Source organism: Lipophrys pholis (genome assembly GCF_963383615.2).
Source record: "Lipophrys pholis genome assembly, chromosome: 19".
Classification (NCBI taxonomy): domain Eukaryota; kingdom Metazoa; phylum Chordata; class Actinopteri; order Blenniiformes; family Blenniidae; genus Lipophrys; species Lipophrys pholis.
The window spans coordinates 4,529,863-4,554,911 of NC_137647.1; the positions used below are offsets into that span (position 1 = coordinate 4,529,863).

A 25,049-nucleotide genomic window follows, 5' to 3' on the forward strand; every position below is an offset into this window, starting at 1 on the left:
TTCTCTCTCCCCCTCCCCCCCGCATGTCTGTACAGTATATATGAAGCTATGCAGCGGCCTCCTGTGTGGCTCGCTCACTAATCGTTCCCACCTACTGTGTGTGTGTGTGTGTGTGTGTGTGTGTGTGTGTGTGTGTGTGTGTGTGTGTGTGTGTGTGTGTGTGTGTGTGTGTGTGTGTGTGTGTGTGTGTGTGTGTGTGTGTGTGTGTGTGTGTGTGTGTGTGTGTGTGTGTGTGTGTGTGTGTGTGTGTGTGTGTGTGTGTGTGTGTGTGTGTCATTACTCCAGTTTTTTGCAGAATCACTAACTGTTCTCGTACAGTCTGCCGGCCGCAGACTCTAATGACATAGCTGATATCATGACGGGCAGAAGCACAGCGGGGAGGCGGCTGATTGTGCTAGAAAGTGTGTGTGTGTGTGTTTGGTTTTTTTTCCCAGGGCGCTCCACTGATTTGTGACTCTGAACAGGATCCTGAATGTAGCACAAAGCGTTTCTACTGTAGCTCAACTGTTCAAACCAGTTGGAATCGTGTTGGTTTTTTTTTGTTGTTGTTGTTGTTGTTGTTTTGACGTCAGGTCGCCTCTCGCTGGACTCGCGTGACGCAGGAAGTCCACCTCGCGTCGAAAAATAGTCGCACTGCTGCTGTGGCGAGGAGAAACAAACCGTTTACGATCATGTCAAAGCGTACTAATGTCAGGATCTAACTTTTTAAATCCGGGTTTCACATCGCTGATGTAATTGTTAATCATTCGTTTCTACAAATCCACTTGACGTCTAGTCACATTGCGATTATGTATGAACACATTACAATGTGAACCATACACTTATATTGATTTGATGATTTCACTGTGTGATTGTTAAAGAGGCCCTTTAATATGTCATTAATCTCCCTCATGTGACGCAGTAGTCACAGTATAATGTGATATTAATACATTATTAATATATGAAGAATTTAGATGCAACTCTTTTCAGTGTAATCTGTTGATATATTAACATTTAATCCCGATATAATGACACTTTTTTACCACGTTCTTACATGTAAACATGTAAAACTGTGGATGTTCATGATATGCAGGTATTTTCTTATGTGATATATCGTCACATTATCACATCATGGCATCATTTTTGTGTGATAATCACATAAATTCAACATGTTTATTACAGTTTGAACTTGAAAAATAAAAGTGATTTGCTGGCTGACAAAAGCCAATTCTTCAGGTCAGGTGATTCATTTAAACCAAACATCCTGCAGCTCACCACCAGGGGGCGGTCAAAGCATTGCGTTCATTTTAACATGACGCTTGTCAAAAACTTGATCGCCCCCTGGTGGCCTCCCTTTGGATCTCCACTGAATGGAAACGTTCTATTTTCCAGATCATCAGTTTAACCAGCAGGTTGTTGTTGTTTTTGGGTTTGTTTTTTTTCCTTTGTTGGGTCAAATCAGTGGAGGTGGTGTTGGATCAGCTTGCGAATGTCTGCTGGAGGAAATCTAAAGCACACCCCCACCCCCCTCCCTCCCCCGCCGCGGAGCCATCAATCTGCGCCCTCCTTGTATTTCTGTCACCACAAAGAGGAGGGGCTACAGCATCTTGTGCCTTTTTTACACAAACGGTGGATGTGATGCAGTCAAGATCTAGATTAGCATGAGACTTTCTAAATGTAATAACCAGTGATTATCTCCTCTGTACTCCTCCCGATGTATACTCCGATGTGTATATATTTTTTATAACCTGCCTGCACAATGAATAATCCGGCCAAGTATTATAATCCAAAGCTGATCCCTCCAGGGGGAGCCTGTTGATTTATTATTTTTTTTTCTGAATGAATCGAAGAGTCTCTGAATGTTAGTGGCATTAAGACGATGACAATGGAAATCAAACGATATATTTTTGTTGACGTGCGGGTGGTCGACGGGAAGACTTAACATCTCATATCTCTGGACGGGCGTCGGAGGCTTTAAAAAAAAAAAAAAAAAAAAAAAAAACTGGACTTTTTGAGTTGAGACTGCACAAAGAGGACGTCGTCGGCCGCGGACAGGACAAAGCCCAGTTTTTGTACTTGTCAGGGTTTTCTACAGAATATATTTCAAGACCTCACATCCCGGGGCTGCTGGGAAATCAATGGATCCGTGCGTGTGACTAAGGCTGCTACTCCAGGGCCGCGATCGGTGTTCTGTACGAAGTATTGTTTTCAGGTTAGAACAACCAAAAGGCTTCTCGGCGACAGTACATGACCAATATATTTAAGTCCGTCTGTATGGAAGGGGTGTCCGATCCTGTGAAGCTCTCGGTATTTAAACAGATTTTACTGGTTCTCATGGTACTTTTCTTTATTTTCCCCGATTTCTAATGTCAAATCTAACAGATGGTTCATGATTGTGAAAATCAAATGATTATTTTTTTTTTTTTCACGTTTTCCTGTGAATGACTCGTCTCCTCCTTTTCTCTCCCATCTCTCTTTTAATGCAATGCCTTTTTTGTTTGTTTGTTTGTTTTTGTTTTTTTCTGGAGATTTTAAATGTGAAACAGCCTACACTACACACAGCCCTCGGGGAGCGGCCATCTCTCGACTATGACCACTACTAATGATCACGTAATTGTAGTGCTGAAAGCTGAGACTTACTTGAAAGTGTTGCTCTTCAATAAAGTTGAAGACAAAAGAGAAAGAGGTGCTCGACTTTTTTTTTTTTTTTACCTTTACATGCTCAAATCCAAGAAAAGTTTGGTAATTCATTCAGTAATTTCAGTTTGTGGGAAAAGACTGCAGTTGGCATGCCAGGCCACCAGTTGGCGCTGTTGTTTTCATAAGGAAACCGTGCGCAGAGAACAATACACTATAAACATTAACAATGTTGGCACGCGGACATTCGTATGGACCGACAACAAAGTTGGATTGTTGTTATGGTGACCAGCAGCAGCGTTTCAGAAAAGTTGTGTTTTCTCCTCGATTCCATGCAGTGGAAGTCCGAGCGTTTTCAAAAGGTTGCGTATTTCCACAGGGAAGGAGGCGGAGTGTTTTCGAAAAGTATTTTTCCCTTGTTTCCATGGAAACGGAGTTGGATGGTTTTTGAAAAGCTGTTTACCCCGTTTTCCACTGAGAAGTCGCGTCAGGGATTTTTCAAAAAGTTGGGTGTTTCCATGGAGACGGAGGAAGAGTGTTTTGTAATAACTAAGTAAGTAAATTTTATTTATAAGGCACTTTTTACAGATAAAATCACAAAGTGCTGTACAACAAGGTGAAACTAAAACAATAGCAGCCACATCACACGGTGGATAATAAAACATGTGAGACTTTAAAACACCACCTCTCTCGTCGTCCCTGACGACTGTTTCCCCTTCTTCTTCTTCACTTGGATTCAAAGGCAGTTGGCATCCGTGAAGTTGCACTGCTGCCATCTGCTGGTTCCAGCTAGTCAAGAAAGAAAGATCGGACGTGTGCGTTGATGTTTTTTGCGTATTGTTCTCTGTGTGGTTTCATCACAAAAACAACCAACAGCACCCACTAGTGGCTCTACATGAAAGCTGCATCATTTTCAGAATGTTGCCGTGTAAGCTTGAACCAAATTTAACAACGCGTCTTCACTTGCCGTGTAGACGGGGTCCAGTTCATGACGGGGACAACTTGTGGACAGTTCACGATGAAACGGGAATCAATCATGTACGTCAGCGAGGCGATAGAGAGAGAAGAGGAAGGGCGAGCGATGAGATTTGTGAATGCAGGATATCGGAGACGGAGGTGATTGGAAGAACATGGACAGAAAGGAGCTGGGCAAAGACGAGGCAGCTCTAACAAACGTGCATCCTGGAAAACCAGACAGATCTTCAGACTGAGATCCAACCAACGAACCAACGATCCTTCACACCGGCTGCTGTGGAACCAGGATCTCTGTACAATGTGAAGCTGCTGTGGTGACTGGCTTCGCCTTATCTCATCTCTTTATCTCACACGAACACGAACACGTACACAAGCTGTTAGTAACGTCTTCATTAATTAAATTAATAATTCAAACCAGACGTGCCACAACTATTAAAGATGAGGGTCCCTAAATAAGCAGGCTTCAACAACTGTAGAGATGATCTGTTCTAAAAACTCAGCTACAACCTCTGTCAACACTCGGTTTCGCGTTGGCGTGTCGCCAGGAACCGTCGGTCCCTGTGGCGGACTGATGATGTGTTCAGGTTTGAACTGCTGGGTGAAGGAACTCATGCTGGCGCACAAAAGAAACTGAGGAATCCATGAAAATCGTGTGAGAATTTCATTTCGTGCGTGCGTGCGTGCGTGCGAAGGGTTAAAAAGTCTAAACCTTTCTGTGAGATGAAAGGTAGAAACGAGAGGATTGCCTGAAATAGGGATGAAAGCAAAAAAGATTTGGAGCCACAATCGGCCTGTGATTGAAACCATCATCTGCGTGTGTGTGTGTGTGTGTGTGTGTGTGTGTGTGTGTGTGTGTGTGTGTGTGTGTGTGTGTGTGTGTGTGTGTGTGTGTGTGTGTGTGTGTGTGTGTGTGTGTGTGTGTGTACACACCGGTCGGTCAAGGGGTTTGGTCAGAGTCCGTGTCTGAGCAGCTTTACCAAACATGGTCACGTAACAGAGACTGAATGAAACTTTCCTCCTGCTACTACGGCCCACACTGCTGCTGCCGCCACTGCTGCTGCTGCTGCTAGAATCATCACTTGCGTGTTTTGTACACACACACACACACACACACACACACACACACACACACACCTGGATGTTACAGAAATACAAGCTTCTGTCAGCGCGTACTTCAGCGTAGTACACAGATTCCTCCGTGAGACACTTTAACTTTAATGAATTCACCTCTGTGAACTGGAGCTCCGGGTCCACAGGCCAGACGAAATAACGACGACGTAATAGTTACGTAAAAAAAAAAGAAATAAATAGAACAAAACTGATTGCAGGGATACGAGTGTCTATTTCAGGCGGAATTTATGCCGAAGATCTTTCCCAGACTCGGAGGAAACGAAAACACTCGTATCAAAAGGCGGGGAAGGAGAACCGAGTCGGCATTCCAGACTTCTGGAGAAAATAGTGACCTGGGCCAGTTTAACGAGGCAAACGCAACGCCTGGCGAGAAGCCGCGTGAAGCCTAACAAGCTGTACCTCGCTGACGCCGGCACGCCGGCCAGAACTGTCAGGAGCCCGCGAGCAAGACGAGATTTGGACCTGTGACGACTGGAAGTGGGAACATGCTTCAATGTTTAACCCTTTATTCAGGCTTCAACCAGAAATGGTCACTTCCAGCCTTTTGCTTGTTTTGTTTTTCAAAACAAGTTATAATTGACTGTATTTTTCAGACTACAAATTTTATTTGGCTGAACCAGGGGTTGAAACCTGCAGCTCAGGAGCCACATGAGGCTCTTTAGTTCCTCTGCAGCGGCTTCCGGAAGCTTTTCACAATACGTCATGGAAACGAACCTTTGTTTTCATTTTTATTTTATTTGCATTCCACACTGATTTTCAAAAAATGGTCTAATTTCCAGGATAGAAACAGCTAAAGAAGGTAAAGAAAAATAACTAAAGCCAAGTCAGAGGAAAAAAGGAAGAAAAATTACTTTAAAATGGAAAAATAAATATAAATTTTAAAAAAAAGAACAAGAAAGGGAAAGAAATCAAAGAAAGAAAACAAATAAAAGACAAAATTTAGACTAATTTAACTAACTGCGCTTGGCTAAAATAGCCAAGATGTATAAAACAGTCATATTGTCTTACATATACATACCATGTTGAGCCACTAGATGTCACTATATCCCAACAGAATGATGCTACATTACCACAGAAAAACCTCCATAATTACTGTATTTTATATTTACGTGACAATATTTTCATACTCTGAGACCTGAGCTGAGACGTTGGTGATGCTGCATTAGCCTCAAAGCTGAAAACACCCATAACGCAACAGCTATAGGAGAAGTTCTTTTTGGGACATTTCAAGTATTTTGCACCTTTAAAATTGGCTTTCGGTTGAGACTGTGGTTATTTTCTGTCGTAGTTGTTTAGTTTTGGAAAAAACAGAGACATTTTCATCGTGTAGATGCAGTGTCACAATTCAAAAAAAATTTGTCTGAAGTTTGAATTTGAAGGTTATTGCGACGCTATTTCACCCAAACTGGTTCATATGTGGCCCGATATAGTCATTTCTCAAGTTTTCCCACATTAGTTGTAGAGTTCTGAAAGCGTTTGTCCCTCCGAGTCACTGAAGTCCAAAGTTGGCGGCCGTGTTCATTATTGACAATCCGTTACGAGGAGCAGACAGTCGGAGGTGATGGAGCGGCTCCGAGGTGACACCCGTGGTCTTATCCAGGTCTGTTTGCAGCTTCCTGTCGTTGCTCGGCGGCGGCGGGTTGAAGTTATGATGCCATGAAGTCAGCCTCTCACATCTCCCCCGAGTCGCGCTGATCTCGCAGGCCTCCTACCATAAATAGCCAGACGGCGAGCGGCGGGGCGAGTGAGGGTCTGAGGGTGGGAGGGGGTGGAGGGGGTGGGGGGGGGGGGGGGAGACAGCCGGCTTACACTGCAAATGCCCCTCTGACTTCCCCAAACTGCAATAATCTTTCTTTTTCCCCTCTTTTCTGTCTGCGTTTTGCTTCATGATGGACCTGCAGCTCCCGGGACGTCCGAGACGTCGCCCTCAAGCAGCGAGCTCGATGACGTACCCCCACCCCCACCCCTACCCCACCCCAACCCCACCTCCGCTTTGAAACTCTTACCATATAAAACAACTATATTTGTTCGGCTCCTTCACTGCTTTACATCCTGTCATCCAAACTGAGCTCCTTTAAAATTAAAAATTAAAAAAGGCTTATGAAATAGCAGCAGCTACTTAAAGTAAAATATATCTATATGGATATATAAATGTGTGTATTGTAAACACAAAACAATACTTTCACAGAAGGGCTGTTCTCTCACAATAAACGTACCCCGGGAGCGGCCTATTAGCCCGAGTGTCAGCTGCGGCCGTGGCCAAGGTAAACGGTGAGGCGGTAAATATGTGGGCTATTATTCTCGGTGTGAGGGATTCCTCCCGCTGAAGACATCGCCTCCCCATCGCCTCCCCATCGCTCTCTCAGTCAGACGCTCCCCTGCTCCCGTCATGCCCAAATAAAGTGTCCAAATTCCAAGTGTGTGCTTCTTCTTCCCTCCGTGAAATGTTTATAAGACCCTCGCTTGGTTCGTGTGTGTGTGTGTGTGTGTGTGTGTGTGTGTGTGTGTGTGTGTGTGTGTGTGTGTGTGTGTGTGTGTGTGTGTGTGTGTGTGTGTGTGTGTGTGTGTGTGTGTGTGTGTGTGTGTGTGTGTGTGTGTGTGTGTGTGTGTGTGTGTGAGTCTGTGTGAGAGAATGAGTGTCACTGCTGGAATCTATATTCCAACAGGCTGTTTATGGTAATCTGCTGCACTTTGTTTTACACTATGAGGAAATGAAAGCCTGGATTTAAAAGCTTTTTAATCACTTTTTCTGTCTTAACTTCGTTGTTGTTGTTGTTGTTGTTGTTTGTTTGTTGTTGTTGGCAGGAAATTTGAAAAACTGCGAGATCATGAGTGCACCTGTGCATTTTTCCACAGGTTGGTGACGACTGTTGGCTGAACGTTACTGAAGCGGGAGTTTAGATTTCTTAAAAGTGTCCAAGAAAAACACAAAGGTTTGGATTTTTTCTCAATTTCGTAATTTCGTCAGCAATTAACAGTGCTTAATGACTATAAGACACTACTTTTTTTCACAACACCCTGCGGTTTAAACAACGATGCGGCCAAATTATGGATTTTTACTGTTTAATGCCACTGATACCTGGGCGATGCGTTCAGGTGCATCACGTAACTCCGACACTTCTTCTTTTTTTTTTTTATTGCATGCGGCTTATATTCAGGTGCGCTCGATAGTCCGGGAATCACGGTACTTCCTGACCTTTAACAAAGGGCGATATGGAAGAGGGGTGTCAAACACACAAACACAAGACTGAGAGCCGAGCTGAGATATTGACGATGCTGCCATGAACGCGAGCTAGCTCAGGGCGTGTTCACATTCCCGCCCGGTTGATCCGGATCGCAGTTCAGGGAAAAACCGTTTGGTTTGGGCGACGCGAAGACGTAACAAGCGATCACGCCATCTCTGGTCCCCTTTGAGTAGCTAGGTCTCACTCCGAGGGGACGTGACGTGGTGCGCAATGCATTCTGGGTAGCAAACACAGCTAACCGCGCGACTCAGAGGAAAAAGGATGGAAAATATTCCGCGGGCAGACGTGGAGTAGTGAGGAAGAATTATTGACTCATTGATATCTGTTCTGAAGACTATCACCCATTAGCCACGAGCTAATTAGCCTAGCCGCCTTGGGCTAAAGCGGGACCGCTTCCGGTCCGGACCAATCAATGAGCCGTGTTTCTTCTTCTCTTCCTCTCTGGGTCAGTGTTTGTTTTTGGGGCGACAGCGCACCCCGAACTGTTTGTAATTGCGTGACAGTTTGAGCCGCTATGAAAAGTGAACGTGAACGCCACCTGAACTAAACGGAGGCGTGAAAAGTCCCGGTTGCCCTCCCTCCCAAGTGAACCCCGTCTTCACTTCAGTCCTCAGTTCGGTTTAGGAGCCATCGGAGTAGATCCTCAACTTAACCCCATAACTTTGGTTTGGATACTGTTGGTTGTTAAATCCTCCCCATCCTGCTCCACGTCGGGCCTCTGCAGGATCAGGAACCAGCTCAGATCACCATCTGAGCTGGTTCCTGTCTTTTTTTTCCCCAAAAAATCTTTATGGACGCGATTATTCTCCGGACACCTGAAGTTTTTACTCCACCGCCGAATCGTAAAAACTGGATGAAAGTCCTGCAGACCGCCGCTGTGCACTAATTGTTTTGAGTGTTTATACATCCGGCACAGACTGTCTGAAGCATCGTTGCTGGGTAACAGACCACTGATCCTCCAACCCCCCCCCCACTTTGTCCACTCTCACTTTGGCCTTTCCAGAATGTTCCCCTCCAGCCTCAATAGTGACACACACACACACACACACACACACACACACACACACACACACACAACAGAGGGATGAATAATGGTGACTCTGACCCCACCCCTCTGAAATCTGCTGCATTCCTCAGCAGGAGGGGCGGCCCGCCACGCTGGAGTGAAACAGTGAAGGAGGACGAGCGGCTCGGTGTTGGCGTGACGTCAGGTTTGTGGGTCTGCAGCAGCAGCCGGGGGGATTTCAGGATTCACCCGCAGACTAAAATTAAAACAACGATCAGATACGAGGAAACGCAGGAACAGTTAATACTTTGAGTCAAACAATGAACAAACTTTGACTTTGAGCGGCCAAATACTGTCTTTATGTTCATTGATGAAATTGGATTTAAATATACGTACCATATTTAGTTTGTTTCTGTCATAATATTCTATTATTTTGTCCTATTGGGTTTTTTTGTCCCATCATAATATCTTTTTTCAAGAATTATTTTTTTTTTTGTCTTATTTTGGTAATATTTTTTACGTTTTTCTATTAAGCTTATTTTTGTACCTTTATAGGCAATTCCTTTTTATCCTATTTCAGTAAAAAAAAATAAAAATTCATTTCTTTGTCCTACTGCAAATATTCATCCACAATCATAGGAATATTTTTGTCCTAGTACTTCATTTTTACAATTTCTTTTAGTTTATTTTGTTTATTTTTGTCATTTTTTATCCTATTAAAATACGTTTTTTTCTATTTTAGTCCTAATATAGATAATTCTGTCCTATTTGGGTGAATTATTGTCCTGTTTTTTGTGTTATCCCTATTTGAACAATTATTTGTTATATTTTCTTTGTATTATAGAGTTCATCATGTCGTTGAACTATTAAGATTATTTTTGTATTATCTATTCATTGGGTTGTTCTGTTACAGTCATATTTGTCATAGTAGTTGACTTAAACAATATTGTCTTGCTTATTTTAAGTCATATTTTAATCAGTTTTGTCTCGTCACCCCATGTCACATTTGGAAAACTCTAGACCTCGTTCGTATATGCCGTCTATTTTATGCCGTCTATTTTATGCCGTCTCGTTTGAGATCATGAGCTGAACGGGAAATGTTGTCATTCAATGGAATAATCGTTGCACGATGTGACAACCATCCACTCCCGGATCCACTTCATGAAACTCGCTGGAGCTCATCCCAGATGATGATGGGCAAAGACAGGAGGACACACACACACCGGACAGCGGGCCATCACACACACTCACACACACTCACACACACTCACACACACTCATACTCACACATACAGGCGGTGCGATCATTGTTTTATTTGTATTGATTTGATCAAATCCATCCCTCTATCTCTGATGACTCATGTATGTCTCACTAGAACGTTTATTGTAAGTAACGCCACACATTTAATATTTCACTCCTCACATGTCCGGCTGTTCTACCAAGTAACTGCGTTACGTCCAGTCGCCTTACAAATAGAATCAACATGCGGATCGATCGTTGGTTCTATGGATGATGAATTGTTGGTCTATGGATGGATGGATGGATGGATGGATGGATGGATGGATGGATGGATGGATGGATGGATGGATGGATGGATGGATGGATGGATCATTGGTTCTTTGGATGGATGGATGGATGGATGGATGGATGGATGGATGGATGGATGGATGGATGGATGGATGGATCATTGGTTCTTTGGATGGATGGATGGATGGATGGATGATGGATGGATCATTGGTTCTTTGGATGGATGTATGGATGGATGTATGGATGGATGTATGGATGGATGGATGTATGGATGGATGGATGGATGGATGGATCATTGGTTCTTTGGATGGATGGATGGATGGATGGATGGATGGATGGATGGATGGATGGATGGATGGATGGATGGATGGATATTTCTGATATTTTATTCCTCCCTGCCACTTCATGTGACATTAAATTTGAGTATTTTTCCAGGTTTGGAAATAAACTGATCAAGTGAATCAATAAAATAATAAGAATCTAATCGAATCATTATCTCCTGATATGTAACTTAATCTCAAATACACACATCCGTGGCCTCTTTTAGTGTTGGTCACTTTGTGAAGGTCAGTTGGTCACTTTAACTCCCAGAACTTCTTTGGCTGCGTCGGACAAACGACCACAAGAATCAATAAAATGTCCGATTTGACTGATTTCTCGACACGACAGCGACACAAACACCCTCGTCCCTCTTCTTCCCTGCGCTCCGGAGCGGAGCTGGAAAAACTGAGGCCGCGTTAATACCGGAGCGGTGACATCATCAGCGCCCCCGGTGCGCACGGCGCGCGCCGGTTGGTCCGCTCCTTGTGCGCACGGCGCGCGCCGGTTGGTCTGCCCCCGCAGCCAATCAGAGCGCGCACACATGGGAAGAGTTTAAAAAAGATTCAGAAAAGTGTCGGAAAGTTGTCGGGAAACCTCAGGAGCGGCGAATAACCTCACCACACCGCTTCATTTCTTTTAAAGAAAGAAGAGACGCACGGATTTTTTTTTTTTCATTATTATTATTTTAGTTTCAAGGGATTTTCTCTTTTCTTGTTTTTATTCCCGTTTCTCCTCCGGATAGAAAAGCTGTAACCTGCCTCTCCATTTTTAAAGCTCCGTTTGTAAATACAGAAAGCAGGATGTCAACACACTTCAGGAGCGGCCCAGCCTTCGGACTCTCCGCAGAGGTGAAGAGTAAGGTAAGAATACATTTTTTTATTTTTTAAATCTGCAGCTTTTCCTGCACAGGTGGAGTCGATGAAGGATCGTCTGAGTCGCGTGGCCGCATTCAGCTGTTTCTCTCAGTAAATAAGGCTTCATTTGCTTTGATATGATCATAAATGGACGTTATTTTACCCTCAGGTCAGTAAATAATAGACAAAAATAGGTATTTCTGGTTAAAACCAGGTGATCTTTGTCGATTCCTCAGAATAATCAGCTTATTGTCAGTTTAATCTAGGGAAATGTTATTCAGATTATCAAAAGTACTCACTTTAATCAAGCACAGGTTCTGAAATGTGTTCATTTACAAGACAAAATCACAGTTTCTGTCTATTATTGTTTGCATGATTCCTCTTTTAAGGCGTCTTGACGCTTCTTCTGCTTCGTACATGTTTGCACACACATTGAATAACCACTGTTTTTGCTGTAATGTGTGGGTGCACCAGTTTAGGACCGGGATTCAACTTGTTTTCAGTCAAAAACTAACTTTAAAAAAAAAATGGAAACACAGACAATTCTATTTAAAGATGATATAACAAAGAATTGGCCACTTCTAAAAAAAAAAAAAAAAATAAGTGAAAGCAGAGATGTTTTGACTTCTCATTTCTAAAAGTAAAAGAAACTCATCATACACTTGAAAGATCAGCTCTAATATTTACTTGCCACCTGTGAGCATTTCTAAAGTGCATAAACAAGATGAGAAATGAACTCTTACATTCCCTAAACAATCCATCAATGTTTATATGAAAAGTGAAGAGCTGCGAGTTCCAACGCCTCCAGTCCTGCTCCGAAAAAAAAACACCTGAATTAGACTGTTTGTTTGGTTTTGAGCTGGAATCAGGACTTGATGGCCAAATAATTTGGGTGATTATGAAGGGTCAGGCCATGTTGGTCTGAGAAGGACAAAGGGGGGGAGGGGGAGGGGGGAGGTCGACTTCAGTGTTGTTGAATTTGTGTGTTTTTGAATCTGCGCCGGTGTTTATCCCCATTTGTTCTGAGTAAATAGGCATTTTTAGCACCGTGCTTTATTATATAAGAGTGTAAACGACAATAACTCCTCTTCAGTGACGCTACTCTCTTGGGGGTTTCCTTCCTGTGTGGAGTTTGCGTGTGTGTGGGTCTTCTCCAACTCTAAAACGTGTGTTTGAAGTTATCTGGTGACTTTAATTTTGCCTTTTGTGTACTTTGAAGTGGAGGAGGAGGTTGTAACCTGCCTTCAGCCGCAGTCAGCTGGGATCTTTATAAATATATATATACGGTGTCAAACATAAGGCCAGTGGCCTGCAAGAGGCGCCGATCCAGATGTTTCACTGTATTTTGCATCAGAAGGTCTCATTAAAAACGGCTTAATGTTGAGATTGTCGTCATTATTGGTAGTCGTTGCTTGTTTTTGTGAAAATCCTGACATTATCATCACGTATACTGTCAGTTTCTCCCTGGTTTTCTTCATCGGTTTAAGAGATTTTGCTGATTTCTGTGTCGAATCCACTATTTCCCAGAAAAATCATCAGAAAGCAAATTAACCGGGAAGCTTCAGACTGTCGCATACAACCAAAACATTGATCACGATCAATTATAAATCAGGACAACTGCTTATTTTTTCTTTGCAATTTACATTTTTTGTTCCTTCTCTAATCAACAAGTTGGAGAAACGGCTGTAACTGTGAACATTCTGTGGTTTTCTAAGCAAAAGAAATGGTTAAAAAAGATCCTGGAAATGACCCAGAAATGACGAGACGGTCTCGTTTTTGCTGCGACCTTTATGACTCAGGCCCACGTCATCATTGATGTCGTCTTTCAGTGAAGAATCTGACTTTCATCAGAGCTGTCGGCCGGTCCTGTAAGATCAACACTGATCATTTCACTTGTTCGTGCATCAGTATTAACCTGCGCCATGTGAACCACCAACCACAGTTAAAACCAAATGCACGCCGTTAAAAGTCTTTTTTACTGACGCAGTTAACTCATCTAAGAATAGATTGGGTGTTAACTTTAGTCTGAAAGTTTTAAAATAGTGATCCCGCTATTGTCGTTAATGTAATCAAAAACTACCACTTTTAATACACGTCATATTTCCATCATGCGTGTGGAAGTGACTTTGTAGTTTCTCTAGTTCCGCTAAGTTAAAACTAAACGAGTCATGATGAGATGTTAAACTGATGCAGTCAAAGCTTCAAGTAATGTTAGTGAGAAAGGATAAATGCACTTAAATACAAACTGCAAACATACTTAAGTCCCATTTGTAAGTATTCAAAATGCCATTTCTACTTTGTTTTGTTTTTACAATTAAAATTTGCAGGTATAGAAACGGAACATACGTTAAAAATTCTAATATGAAAACTGGGCGATTTTAAGTCAAACTGTCCGAAACTGGACCTTGTTGAAAATCACTAGCTGAATTAGAAATGAAGCAAATTATAAATTTGCACATAATTCAGTTAAGTTCATTATGACTTTAACGTGTTTTAAAGTATTTTATCTATCTTCTCTTCAGACATGTGGGTTTTTACTTACATGTTGTACAAACTACTTATAAAATAACTCACTACTGCCGCCTAATGCACACAAGTGGCATTACTGATTTTTTTTTTTTTTTACATGCGTCAGCTTTTGAAGCCATTTCTGCACAGCTGGATAGTGTTCACAAATGGACTTTTAAAGTAGAATTTTTCAGGCTTTTTTTTGTGTGTGTATATATGCGTGTCCTTCCTGCTTCAAGACAGTTTTGAAACGACGCTCCCATCGGCTGAGCTAATTTTACATCTATACGAATTATGACAACGGGGAAAAAGTGTGGAATCAACAAAAGTTAAAAAGGATAAACGAGTGAGCTCACAAAGCACCTCCAAGTACAACTTTGTTTTTAACTAATAAACAACTAATCTCGTGATTCATTAGGTCGGTGTACTGAGGTTAGGAAGCCAAACAGCTATCTGGAAAATTGCAAATATTTTTCTAAATTTTTTTTATTTCCAAACCTGTAAAAATATATGGAAGAAACAAACGGAATATAAATAAATACTAAATCTGCTTTTTTTCCCAGATCGCTGTTTGTCTTCCTGACCTCAGTGCAGACTGAGTGACTACAGCGGAACACCGACCGGATGAATTAAATGAAAACAACAAAAGTCGGGTTGAATTTCAAATCGTCCCTCTTTTGCGATTAAAAATGGGCGTTTACTTAAATTTCCCCTTCCGTTAAGCAGTAAGCTTAATGAGGTGAAAATATGTATTTTGGTTTCTTTCTTCTTTTTTTTTTTTTTATAAATATGCGTGAAAATCTGCCTGAAAAGCTAAATACTTCTGAAGACGTCATGAATTAAACTGACCGAGCATTGTGCTGCAGCTCGGCAGCGTTCAAGCTGCAGACTTAAGGGATGAATGTTGGGGGGGTGGAGTGTGTGGGGGGGGGGGTTTAGTTCTTGGTTCCAGCGGCGTGACGTCGGCGATGAGCCGCTGCACACAGAGCGACAGGTACAGAACATCTGATGGCCTTTTAAGGAATGGCCGGCCTCCGACTTGGACGTTGAGAAAGTGTCCTTGCTGTAAACAGTTTACAGACGAGTCGAGGGCGAAGAAGAAACACTGCGGTGACGGAACGCAGGTGGGGAGAGACGGGGCAGACTGTGCCAGCAGGGGGCGCCACGGTTTAAATAAAAATAAATTAAATAATGTGGACGGATTTGACTAATACAGTCACACAGTCTTCATCACCTTTTCTTTCCCAGCCTTTTATCTGGAAATCGCGATATACTTTTTTTTATACATTTTCAGTAAAAAGTAAATACAAACGATATTTTCTTATTAAACCTTCTTCCTTTCCGACACCGATTTTATGAGGTAACAGTTGGGTGCCAAGATGCTAGACCCGACCCGTAATGTAATAATGACCAATAACATGAAATATGTGACCAGTTTCTAGAGTCTGTTGCCGTTTCGGACGACCAGGAGCCAAATCGGCATTTTATTTCCGTTTATGAATTTTTCCTTGCACGACTTTAACATCGAGAAAAGTCGTCCTTCAGTGGTTAATGGATTCCTGTGACTCAAGATGGAGTCAGAACGGCTTTGATTCTCCTTTTAGTTTTTAAACTGCCAGTCCAGAAACAAGTGGTACCGTTTCCGTTCCATCTTCTTTTTTGACAAATTCCAGTGTTTTTCATATTTTTCTGCTTTCACTGATTCTTCTAAAGGTGAAATCAATAAACACACTCGGGTTTACATTACAAGCTGGATAATTGGATATTTTTGTAAGTTTCGTCACCAAATTCAATGAGAACCTTCTTGTAGAACCCTTTGGAGACTTTATTGAGTCAATCCGACGTTGCTGTGTTGAAACGATTGTTTTAAGGACTTTTATTTTTTATTTTTTTTAAGCATTCTTATTTTAAAATCGTATTGATTTTCTTTGCTGTTCAAGTGTTTATGTTGATTTTACGGTCTCATAAATAGTTTTTTATTGCTGCTTTTCGCCTGTATTGTTGTTTTTAGCTCTTTGAAATTCATGCATGTAAAGTAGAATCCACATAAAATGCATTTTTATTATTGATCAATTTTTCCTTGTAAATTCCATTTAAAGAATTAAGTAATTGGAGCAGTTCTTGCGCAGTGAGCAGGTTGTCTTTGTGATGGATTGTAGAACGTACCTGAAGACTGAAGCGCTAAAACTGCATTTCTATCAGTGATTGTGGGTTTTAGTATTAAATCTCGGTCTTTTCGATACTTTCAGGGACATTAATGAGTTTTTAAGTGTTAAAAGTGATCAGAGAGTCGACTAATGAGATGACCGGTGTCAGATCTTTCAAAAAAACTTTTACTCCAAACAATTCGCCCTAATATCTCTTGATAGTACTGAACCTATTGGTACAGAAGAGTTTGAAGCCGGTGATTGGTTCACATCAACACATTTCAGCATGCAAAGCAGCCATTGCTGTCAACATGAGATAAAAATGGCAATTACAAGATGAATTCCTCCAAAAAGAAAAAAAAAGAATCATTTTTGGACAAAGGACCAAATAAAATCAGGCTGCGATGATGTGGTGTCAAATTACAAGTGTAAAATGCCACCGTTGTGTCCAGAGGCTCACCTTTACTGGGCCGAACAGACAAAAGACACTTTAATTCACTGCTTCAGTCATTTCATAGATTCATTAACCTTAAATGTTTTAGAGCCGCGGCATCGAACCCGTTTTTCGTTCCGGGGCCACATGCGGTCCAATCTGATCTGGAGTCGGCCGGACTGGTGACGCAGAGCCTGAATAACTTTTAGATTTAAACTCTAGAGTTCGTCTTTGTTGTGACGCAGAGTGTACATGATGAAAATGTCTCTAATTTTTAGAAATAACCGAATAATCGATAAAGAAAATGACTACGATCTCAACATAAGTCAAATTCTAATGAGACTTTCTGGTACAAAATGTAGTTAAAAGTAAAAAACCCCCGTCTCCTATAGCTGTTGTGTGTCGTCGCTTATAAAAGAACAGTTTTCTTTGACTTGGTGGTTCAGTCAGATTGGAGCCTCTTGCAGGCCGACAGGCTTTATGTTTTAGAATCTGGGGGTAAACTGCTCAGAAATAACAATTTCTATCAAAGCAGTAACACAAACCTACTTCAACAAAAGTAAAATTCCTGGAGAAAAAAAACACACTAGTGAGTTTCACTCCTGCAGCCTTACTTGGTTCTGTACGACCGGGAGCTGCGTAAGGTGATGTGGGCATATTTCATATTCACCGTCTTCTTACGCTTCCAGTGTTGCGCAATCACTCTAAAGCGCTTTTCAGTGAATAATCAGAGTACTGGTTCTTCAGAAGCCGACGGATGCTCGCCAAAGTTTGGCTTTTCTCCTGTTTCGGATTCAGGATGTGGTTGACCTGAGCTAATCTTGGTGGACTGGAAGCAGAAGCTGTCGATATTGGATCTGCGTATCCTGCAGAGCAAACTCGCTGTAAAAGGGCAGATTCTGGAAAGAAAGTGACAAGAGGGGGAGAAATGTGAGCCGGGGGGAGGAGGTAGGAGGGAGGAGGTAGGAGGGAGGAGGGAGGAGGAGGAGGGAGGAAGGAGGGAAGCTGTTTCTCCCAAGTTTGGTGTGATGGACTGGAAGCCCAGCGATCCCCGCTGCTTTGAAATACTTGTTTGTGTTGGCCGCCAAGCCCAGACTGAGAAGACTTATCTGCAGAACATTCAGGAAAGTGTGTGTGTGTGTGTGTGTGTGTGTGTGTGTGTGTGTGTGTGTGTGTGTGTGTGTGTGTGTGTGTGTGTGTGTGTGTGTGTGTGTGTGTGTGTGTGTGTGTGTGTGTGTGTGTGTGTGTGTGTGTGTGTGTGTGTGTGTGTGTGTGTGTGTGTGTGTGTGTGTGTGTGTGTGTGTGTGTGTGTGTGTGTGTGTGTGTGTGTGTGTGTGTGTGTGTGTGTGTGTGTGTGTGTGTGTGTGTGTGTGTGTGTGTGTGTGTGTGTGTGTGTGTGTGTGTGTGTGTGTGTGTGTGTGTGTGTGTGTGTGTGTGTGTGTGTGTGTGTGTGTGTGTGTGTCCCTTAAACCCAACGCCAGTATTCCAAGTATTAGGGCAGCGCGTTTCTGCCAATAAGGAAATACACGAAGAGAGGAGGGGGAAGAGAGTGTTTCTGCATGCAGGAATGTCCACAGCCCCCCCCCCCCCCCCCGTTCTTTTTATACACTTTGTCTCAGAGTATCCTTTTTTTTTTTTTTATTTATTATTACACCGTAAGACTTTGGAGCGCCCAGAGCTTATGAGACAAGAATGTAACCGACAACCTGAAATTGAGCGTAAAAGAAGCCGTTAAAGCAAAGCGCAGACTTTTTGTGTGTGTGGACCTTTTTTTTAGAAGAACCTGTGATTTAAGCGGCACGTGTTTCAAAGCCGCGGCTACGGGGTGCTTTCACATGAAAATACAATGAAGAGTTGAAATTAAAGAGCATTTAAAGGACGAGAGATGTTCCTGATGACTGATTTCCCTGTAGATTAAGGTTTCGATTATGATTATTCAACTTGTATGTCCATAATAAACTACAAAGGTAAAGTTTTTCTTTGTTGTGGCGCAGAGTTCACGCAATGAAAATGTCTATATTTTCACAAAACCAAAGAATTACTACGGAAAATGACTACAATCTCAACAGAAGGCCAATTTAAATTATATTTTTTGATGCAGAATACAGTGAATTGAACATATTTCTTCTCCTATCGCTGTTACAATATGCATGTTTTTACAAACTCACCCTACTCTTTGGAAATTTGTTAATAAAATCAATGTTTTCTTTGAGATTTGTACAATACTTTTGGTTTTCAGCTGGATTGGAGCCTCTTGTTGGCCGATTTTGGTCCACGAGCCTTATGTTTAACACTCCTGGTTTAGACCTTTTAAAAAAAAAAAGAAAAATTGAAATCCATGAATAAACTCATTAAAATAGACTGAACTATATGTAACTGCATTGGTGGATTTAAACAATTTACAAAGACTTTCTCAAATGTCATATTTGTTAAATTAAACACTGGAACAAAATGCATGTGTAATTGTACAAATTCTGAATTTCTTCGATCAATAACAAGAATTCAAATTGAGTTGAATGTAGAAAATGTAGACAAATGTAAAGTATTTGTTTCCTAATAGCTGCAAATAATGTAGATAAAAATATTTGAAATTGTTAAAGGGGTTTTTAAATGTACTTTAGTCATAAACTTCAACAATAGCTGTATAGGAGCATCAAATGTTTAAAAAAAAAAATACTAAAACTTAATTATAATGAATCAAATTGATCCATAATTCAAATACAGTGCAAACTGAGGACGTACCAAGTAGCAACTGGTGATTTCAAAAGCACAAAGTAAATTACCTGGAGTGTGTATTTATGTGTGAGTATAAGGACATCTTTTTTAAAATTACCACAAAACACAACCTATATTTGTATTTCATCACTTCCACCCGTTCAGTGTGATTTGGTGTGTAAAGAGCATTTTAAAAGGGGTCGACACTGTGTGGGCGGAGTTAAAAACTATTAAGAATATGAATTTTCTTGTGTTTTTCTTATGTGATGGGTTTTTATTCTCCAGTGTAAAATTCTGGTTGAAAACTTGCACTGGGAAGCATTACCGCCCCCTACTGTTAAAGAGTGATTACGCAATGGTTCTCGACGTCTCTTAAGGATTTTGCGACACAAGATGTACGTCTGCTCAAAGTTGCGTTTCAGAGCATCGGATTGGCTCCGATTTTTAATAAAGTGTCTGTGAATAGAGGAAAATACTTCTTGACCCATTATGAGGTCCTGACCGACCTGTAGAGTTCTCAGCTAGAAAGCACTTTTTGAAAGGCTCTCCGCTACTTGTTCTGTTGGACTGCTGAAACCGAACAATTGTTCTTGTTTCGGATGTATTTCTGAACGTTTTAGAAGTCGAGGGCACCTTCCTCCAGTGTTTCTAATGACTTTTAAAGAGGATTCCTCTGGGCTACAGGGGGCTGTTTTATCAGAAGGTGGAGCTCAGAGTTGAGATCTGACCTCCGCTCGTGGTTTTTAGGAAGCCGGCCGTCATTTGGACGGTCAATTTAAAAGCAGAGAGGAGGGTTTTCCTTTGCAATATGCAGAATCCACACAGGAGGTATTGATCAATGGATGGACTCGCAAAACGCCAATTCCTGCCTCAAAGCATAAAACCACGCCTCCGCTCTGCTTCGCCCATCAGTTGGCGGGGAAGTACGACCGGCAGAAGGAGGAGGAGCTGAGGCTGTGGATGGAAGACGTGACGGGGAAACGGATCGGGGACAACTTCATGGAGAGCCTGAAGGACGGGGTCCTGCTGTGCGAGTGAGTAGGTGGAGCCGGTGAGTCCCTCCACCTTCTCTCCTCCGGAATGACCTCTCTTCTTCTCCTCTGCAGGCTCATCAACGTCCTGCAGCCCGGCTCCGTGAGGAAGATCAACCACTCCAGTCAGAACTGGCACCAGGTAAAGGAATCTGCTCTGATTCGTCGCCTGAATGTCAGCGTCCAATGAAATCTGTCTCTGCGGAGCTTCTGTTCTGTGCAGGTTGTTTCCCCCCCAAATATCAGAGGTTTGTCGTCACTGTAGTTCAGATAAATGCACTTTTTTTTGTACTTTCTGATGACGAGACCGGACTGCGAGGGAAGTTTGTTTTAGATTAGACAAACATTCATGTCAGGGAGTTTTCAAACTGTGAGAAGAGAAGACGGCATCATTCCAGATGTTGTTGGGGTTTTTTTTTTCATGTTATGAGATAATATTGCAAACCGCTGAAGCTTCTTCATTTTAATTCATTCCAATTGCATCTATGATAAATTTATTTCTCTATGTTGGTTAAAAGAATACTTCGTCTTTTGAATTCTTTCCATCATGCCGTCTTGTCAAACATAAAATTGAAACAAGTCATGTTGGACACTCTGAAGCTCTCTGCAAATGCTCGAATCACAACAAATAGATCCTCACCCACATCTCATAAAGCACGATAGGATCAAATTAAAAACATCTTCAACATACTTAACTCGGCAAAAGCTGCAACAAACCTCAGCTTATGCCATCGGAATAACTTTAGTTAGTATAAGGCCCTGTTTACGTGACATTTTCAAGTGAAAAAGAAAAGGTTTCCATGACAACGAGGGGGGGGGGGGGGGGGGGTTATAGTTGATTCACTCGTAATAACAATCCAAATTCATTGTCTGTCCCCCAGAATGTCCGTGTACTCCCATTGTTAATGTTTATAGTCTGTTGTTCTCTGCTGCATCTGTTTCTGGTTCCGTTACAAAAAAGACAAACAGCACCCACTAGTGACCCGACAGTGAAACTACATCGTTTTCAGAACGTTGCTGTGTAAACGCAAAACTTTTCTGAAACAAACGTTGTGTGTGTGTGTGTGTGTGTGTGGGGGGGGGGGGGGGGGGGTCTTAATTTGCAAATATCACCCCTCTTCCTCTGTCGTGGGAAGAGAAACTTGTGTCGATATTGAGTTGCGCTAACGTGGGATTGATCCGCTGGATCCAGAAAGTTTGTGGAGCTGAAAGCCGGACATCCTTCATGGACGCTTCAGTTGGTTCAGGAGCAATAACGTATCCCTCCTCCCATAAACGAGCACCAACGGGAGTAAAAATCGGTGGATCTGCAGCGAAGCGACATGTTGCCGTCGCCGGTGCGCGGACCGATGCTGTTAATCTCTCCGCTCGGCCCAAACGGCTGCTTTGATCTGTGACATTTGGATTTCCAAGGCTACGATCATCACGCAGCCACAACATCACAGCCGGACTTGCGCGCCGCCTCTCAGCGAGACGTTGGACGAAAGGGCAGATCTCACTCGTCCGATTCCACAGAAACTCTCATGAAGTGATCCGATTGTAACCGCAGTGTGTCTGTGTGTGTGTGTGTGTCTGTGTGTGTGTGTGTGTGTGTTATTGTCAATGCAGTCTTTTATACGTGGGTTTGTCTGCAGCTGGAAAACATCGGGAACTTTGTCCGCGGAATGACGGAGTTCGGCCTGAAACCACACGACGTCTTTGAAGCCAACGATCTGTTCGAGAATGTCAACCACACTCAGGTCCAGAGTACACTCATCTCTCTGGCTGGAATGGTGAGGACACACACACACACACACACACACGGAGTTTCTCCAGTGACATCTGTTTATATCTGCGCCTCGGTGTTCTCGCCGCTGGCTGCTTTTGAAAATCACACCGACGTGTCGCAGCCACCGAAGCACCCGCGCGGCGTTAGCACCGATGTAATGAAAACAACACGGCTGTGAAAAAGTTCTCGCTCTTACCATAATTCTCCCCTTCTGTCTTTTTTTTTTTTTTTTTTTTTTTTTTGGGGCCATTTGTCTCCGTCAGGCCAAGTCCAAAGGTTTCCAGTCCAAGTACGATTTAGGGGTGAAGTACGCCGAGAAGCAGCAGCGCCGCTTCGCTCCCGAGAAGCTCCGGGAGGGACGGAACGTCATCGGCCTGCAGGTCGGAGCCCGACGGCAGAAAAAACACTCAAACACTCCACGTGACTCGTCATCGCTCAGATTTCTCCATCGCGTTCGATCTCACTTGGCTATGCAACTGCACACTCGGCACGAAGTCAATTCAACAGAACAAAACTAGAGCGGGCACTCGCCACAACGCCACATTCTTGTCACCACGGAAACCAATGAATCACAAGGTTATTTGATCCACGACACCACTGCTTCCGTCATTTATATGTCGTTTGAATTGCTTCCTGTCATCATTGTTTGAAACAAAAGGTGCACCCGTTTTACAATTTCCATGTGGAATATTGGACCTCGTTTACACGACAACGTTTCAAGTGGAAACTTGTGGGGGGTTTTTTTATGTCTGTTTACACGGAAAACGGCAGAAATGGTGCAAACGATGTAGCTGGCAGTAGCAGCGTTTCAGAAAAGAGTCTACGGAGACGGAACGTTTTCAAAAAGCAGTGGCACGGATTACCGTCGCCACGGAAACGGGGCCTTAGTCGCGCTGCATTTTACCTTGTGGGAGTCGTTTCTTTCTCTTTTTCATCGACGCTAAAAGAAGGAATGAGACTATAAGTAGAGGTTTCTGTGTGTTTGTTCAAATGAAGCGAAACTTAATCAGGAGTTCACAATTGTGAAAAGGTTCTGTAGTGTTATTGTAACCCCCCCACCCCGGCATCAACTGCAGCAACAAGTGTGTCTTGTTGGGTTTCTTTGGCTTCGTCTCCAGATGGGCACCAACAAACTGGCCAGCCAAAAGGGCATGACCTCCTACGGCACGCGGCGCCACCTGTACGACTCCAAGATCTGCATGGACAGCCCGGTGGACCAGTCCACCATCAGCCTACAGATGGGCACCAACAAGGGAGCCAGCCAGGTGAGGAGGGGTTCCTCACGTTTGCCTTCAGGCTTTCTGCCTCCACCCACCCACCCACCTCCTTCTCCACCTCCTTTTCCTCAGGCCGGCATGACGGCTCCGGGAACCAGGAGGCACATCTTCGACAAGAAGCTGGAGCTGGAGAACTGCGACACCACCACCATCTCCCTGCAGATGGGCACCAACAAAGTGGCGTCGCAGCAGGGCATGACCACCTACGGCCTGCCGCGCCAGGTCTACGACAACAAGTACTGCTCCAACCCGACCGAGGGCTTCTACGACAACGGCAGCGAGGTGGAGTACGACGGCTACAACCAGTACTCTGACTAAAAGGAGGAACGAGAACACCCCCACCCCCACCCCCACCCCTCCAGTGGACAGCCTCACCCCTGCTCCCCTTCGCTTCGACTCCTGACAGCCGACCTCGAGCGTCCGCCAGACCAGAGAACTGTTATTTAACGCCCGTTGACGTCACCGCCGTCCCCAGTCCACGTCTCTGTCTCTCTCTCTCTCTCCCCCCCCCCATGTCGTCACTCTTAGGTATCCACTGTTTGCCTTTCCGCGACTGAAACGAAGAATAGTGTTTACGCCAACGTTGCGTCAAAAAATGCAACGCGGCCGCCAACTGTCAATGCTATTACAGCTAAGAATTTCCCCGAAGGTCAGTTTTATCCACCGTTGCTATTTATAGAATTTTTTTTTTTTTTAATTTCAACAGCTTTTCTACTTTAGTTTGCAGCTTAGAGATTTTAAACTGTCACTTTACCTCACGTCCAGTTTGAACAGTGATGATTGATGAATTTGAAAGTGTCTTGAGAGGAAACACGTGTTGGTGCTACAAAACTGTGAAAACTCAAGAGTCCACATCGGCAGAGCTCCAGGATTTTACCTTTCTTAGTTTTCAGATTCACCAAATGACCCCAGAACGCCTTTTCACGGCCGAGAGAAGAGTCGCCCGTGCAAGATTTGTAGGTTGTTTTTTTTTTTTTGACAAGGTATTCTAAAAACTTGGACGGTTCTGCACTTTATCAAGTAGCTCTCGATGTGGTAGTTTCCAGTTTGAGGTTTCTGCAGTCACCTTTTAGTCTTTTTCACTCATTAGGAGTCTGTTTTCTTTCTTTTTTTAGTTTTTGTTCAATCGTTTGGACATTTCTTCTCGCCTTGTGGCTGAGCTGAGCTTTAGGTGCAGTTTTTTTTTTTGCTCCGTTTGCACTTTCGATTTAATATTTTCATTCAGGCAGATACTGTTTTCAAGTAAGCGTGAGTTGGTAGAGCTGAAAGCGCGAGAACCAAGGTACCTTTGGAAAAATCACCAAAAGCACCCTTGATTTTTCATGGTCCCTTTTGATAAGTACACAGTCCTATGTACCAAACTTCACTTTTTTTTTTTTTTTTTTTTTTTTAAATCAGAATGAGCTTTTTGCATCTATTTGAGCAGCGGTCCCACTTCTGTTGGATCTTATCACGAGGGAAAAGTCAAAACTGCCCCAATCGAGTGTTGTGCGA

The 25,049-nt window shown here is 43.0% G+C and overlaps 1 protein-coding gene across 1 annotated transcript; it reads left to right on the plus strand.

Annotated features, from left to right (window-relative positions):
• Window positions 1-11,613: 11,613 nt before the first annotated feature.
• Window positions 11,614-23,873, plus strand: cnn1b (calponin 1, basic, smooth muscle, b; the record flags this gene model as incomplete). Its single annotated transcript, XM_080486935.1, has 7 exons — window positions 11,614-11,682; window positions 20,392-20,513; window positions 20,586-20,652; window positions 22,145-22,282; window positions 22,542-22,658; window positions 23,397-23,543; window positions 23,628-23,873. Exons 1-7 carry the CDS (start codon window positions 11,623-11,625, stop codon window positions 23,871-23,873), a joined length of 897 nt encoding a protein of 298 aa, XP_080343061.1. The 5' UTR covers window positions 11,614-11,622.
• Between the last annotated feature and the right edge of the window lie 1,176 nt (window positions 23,874-25,049).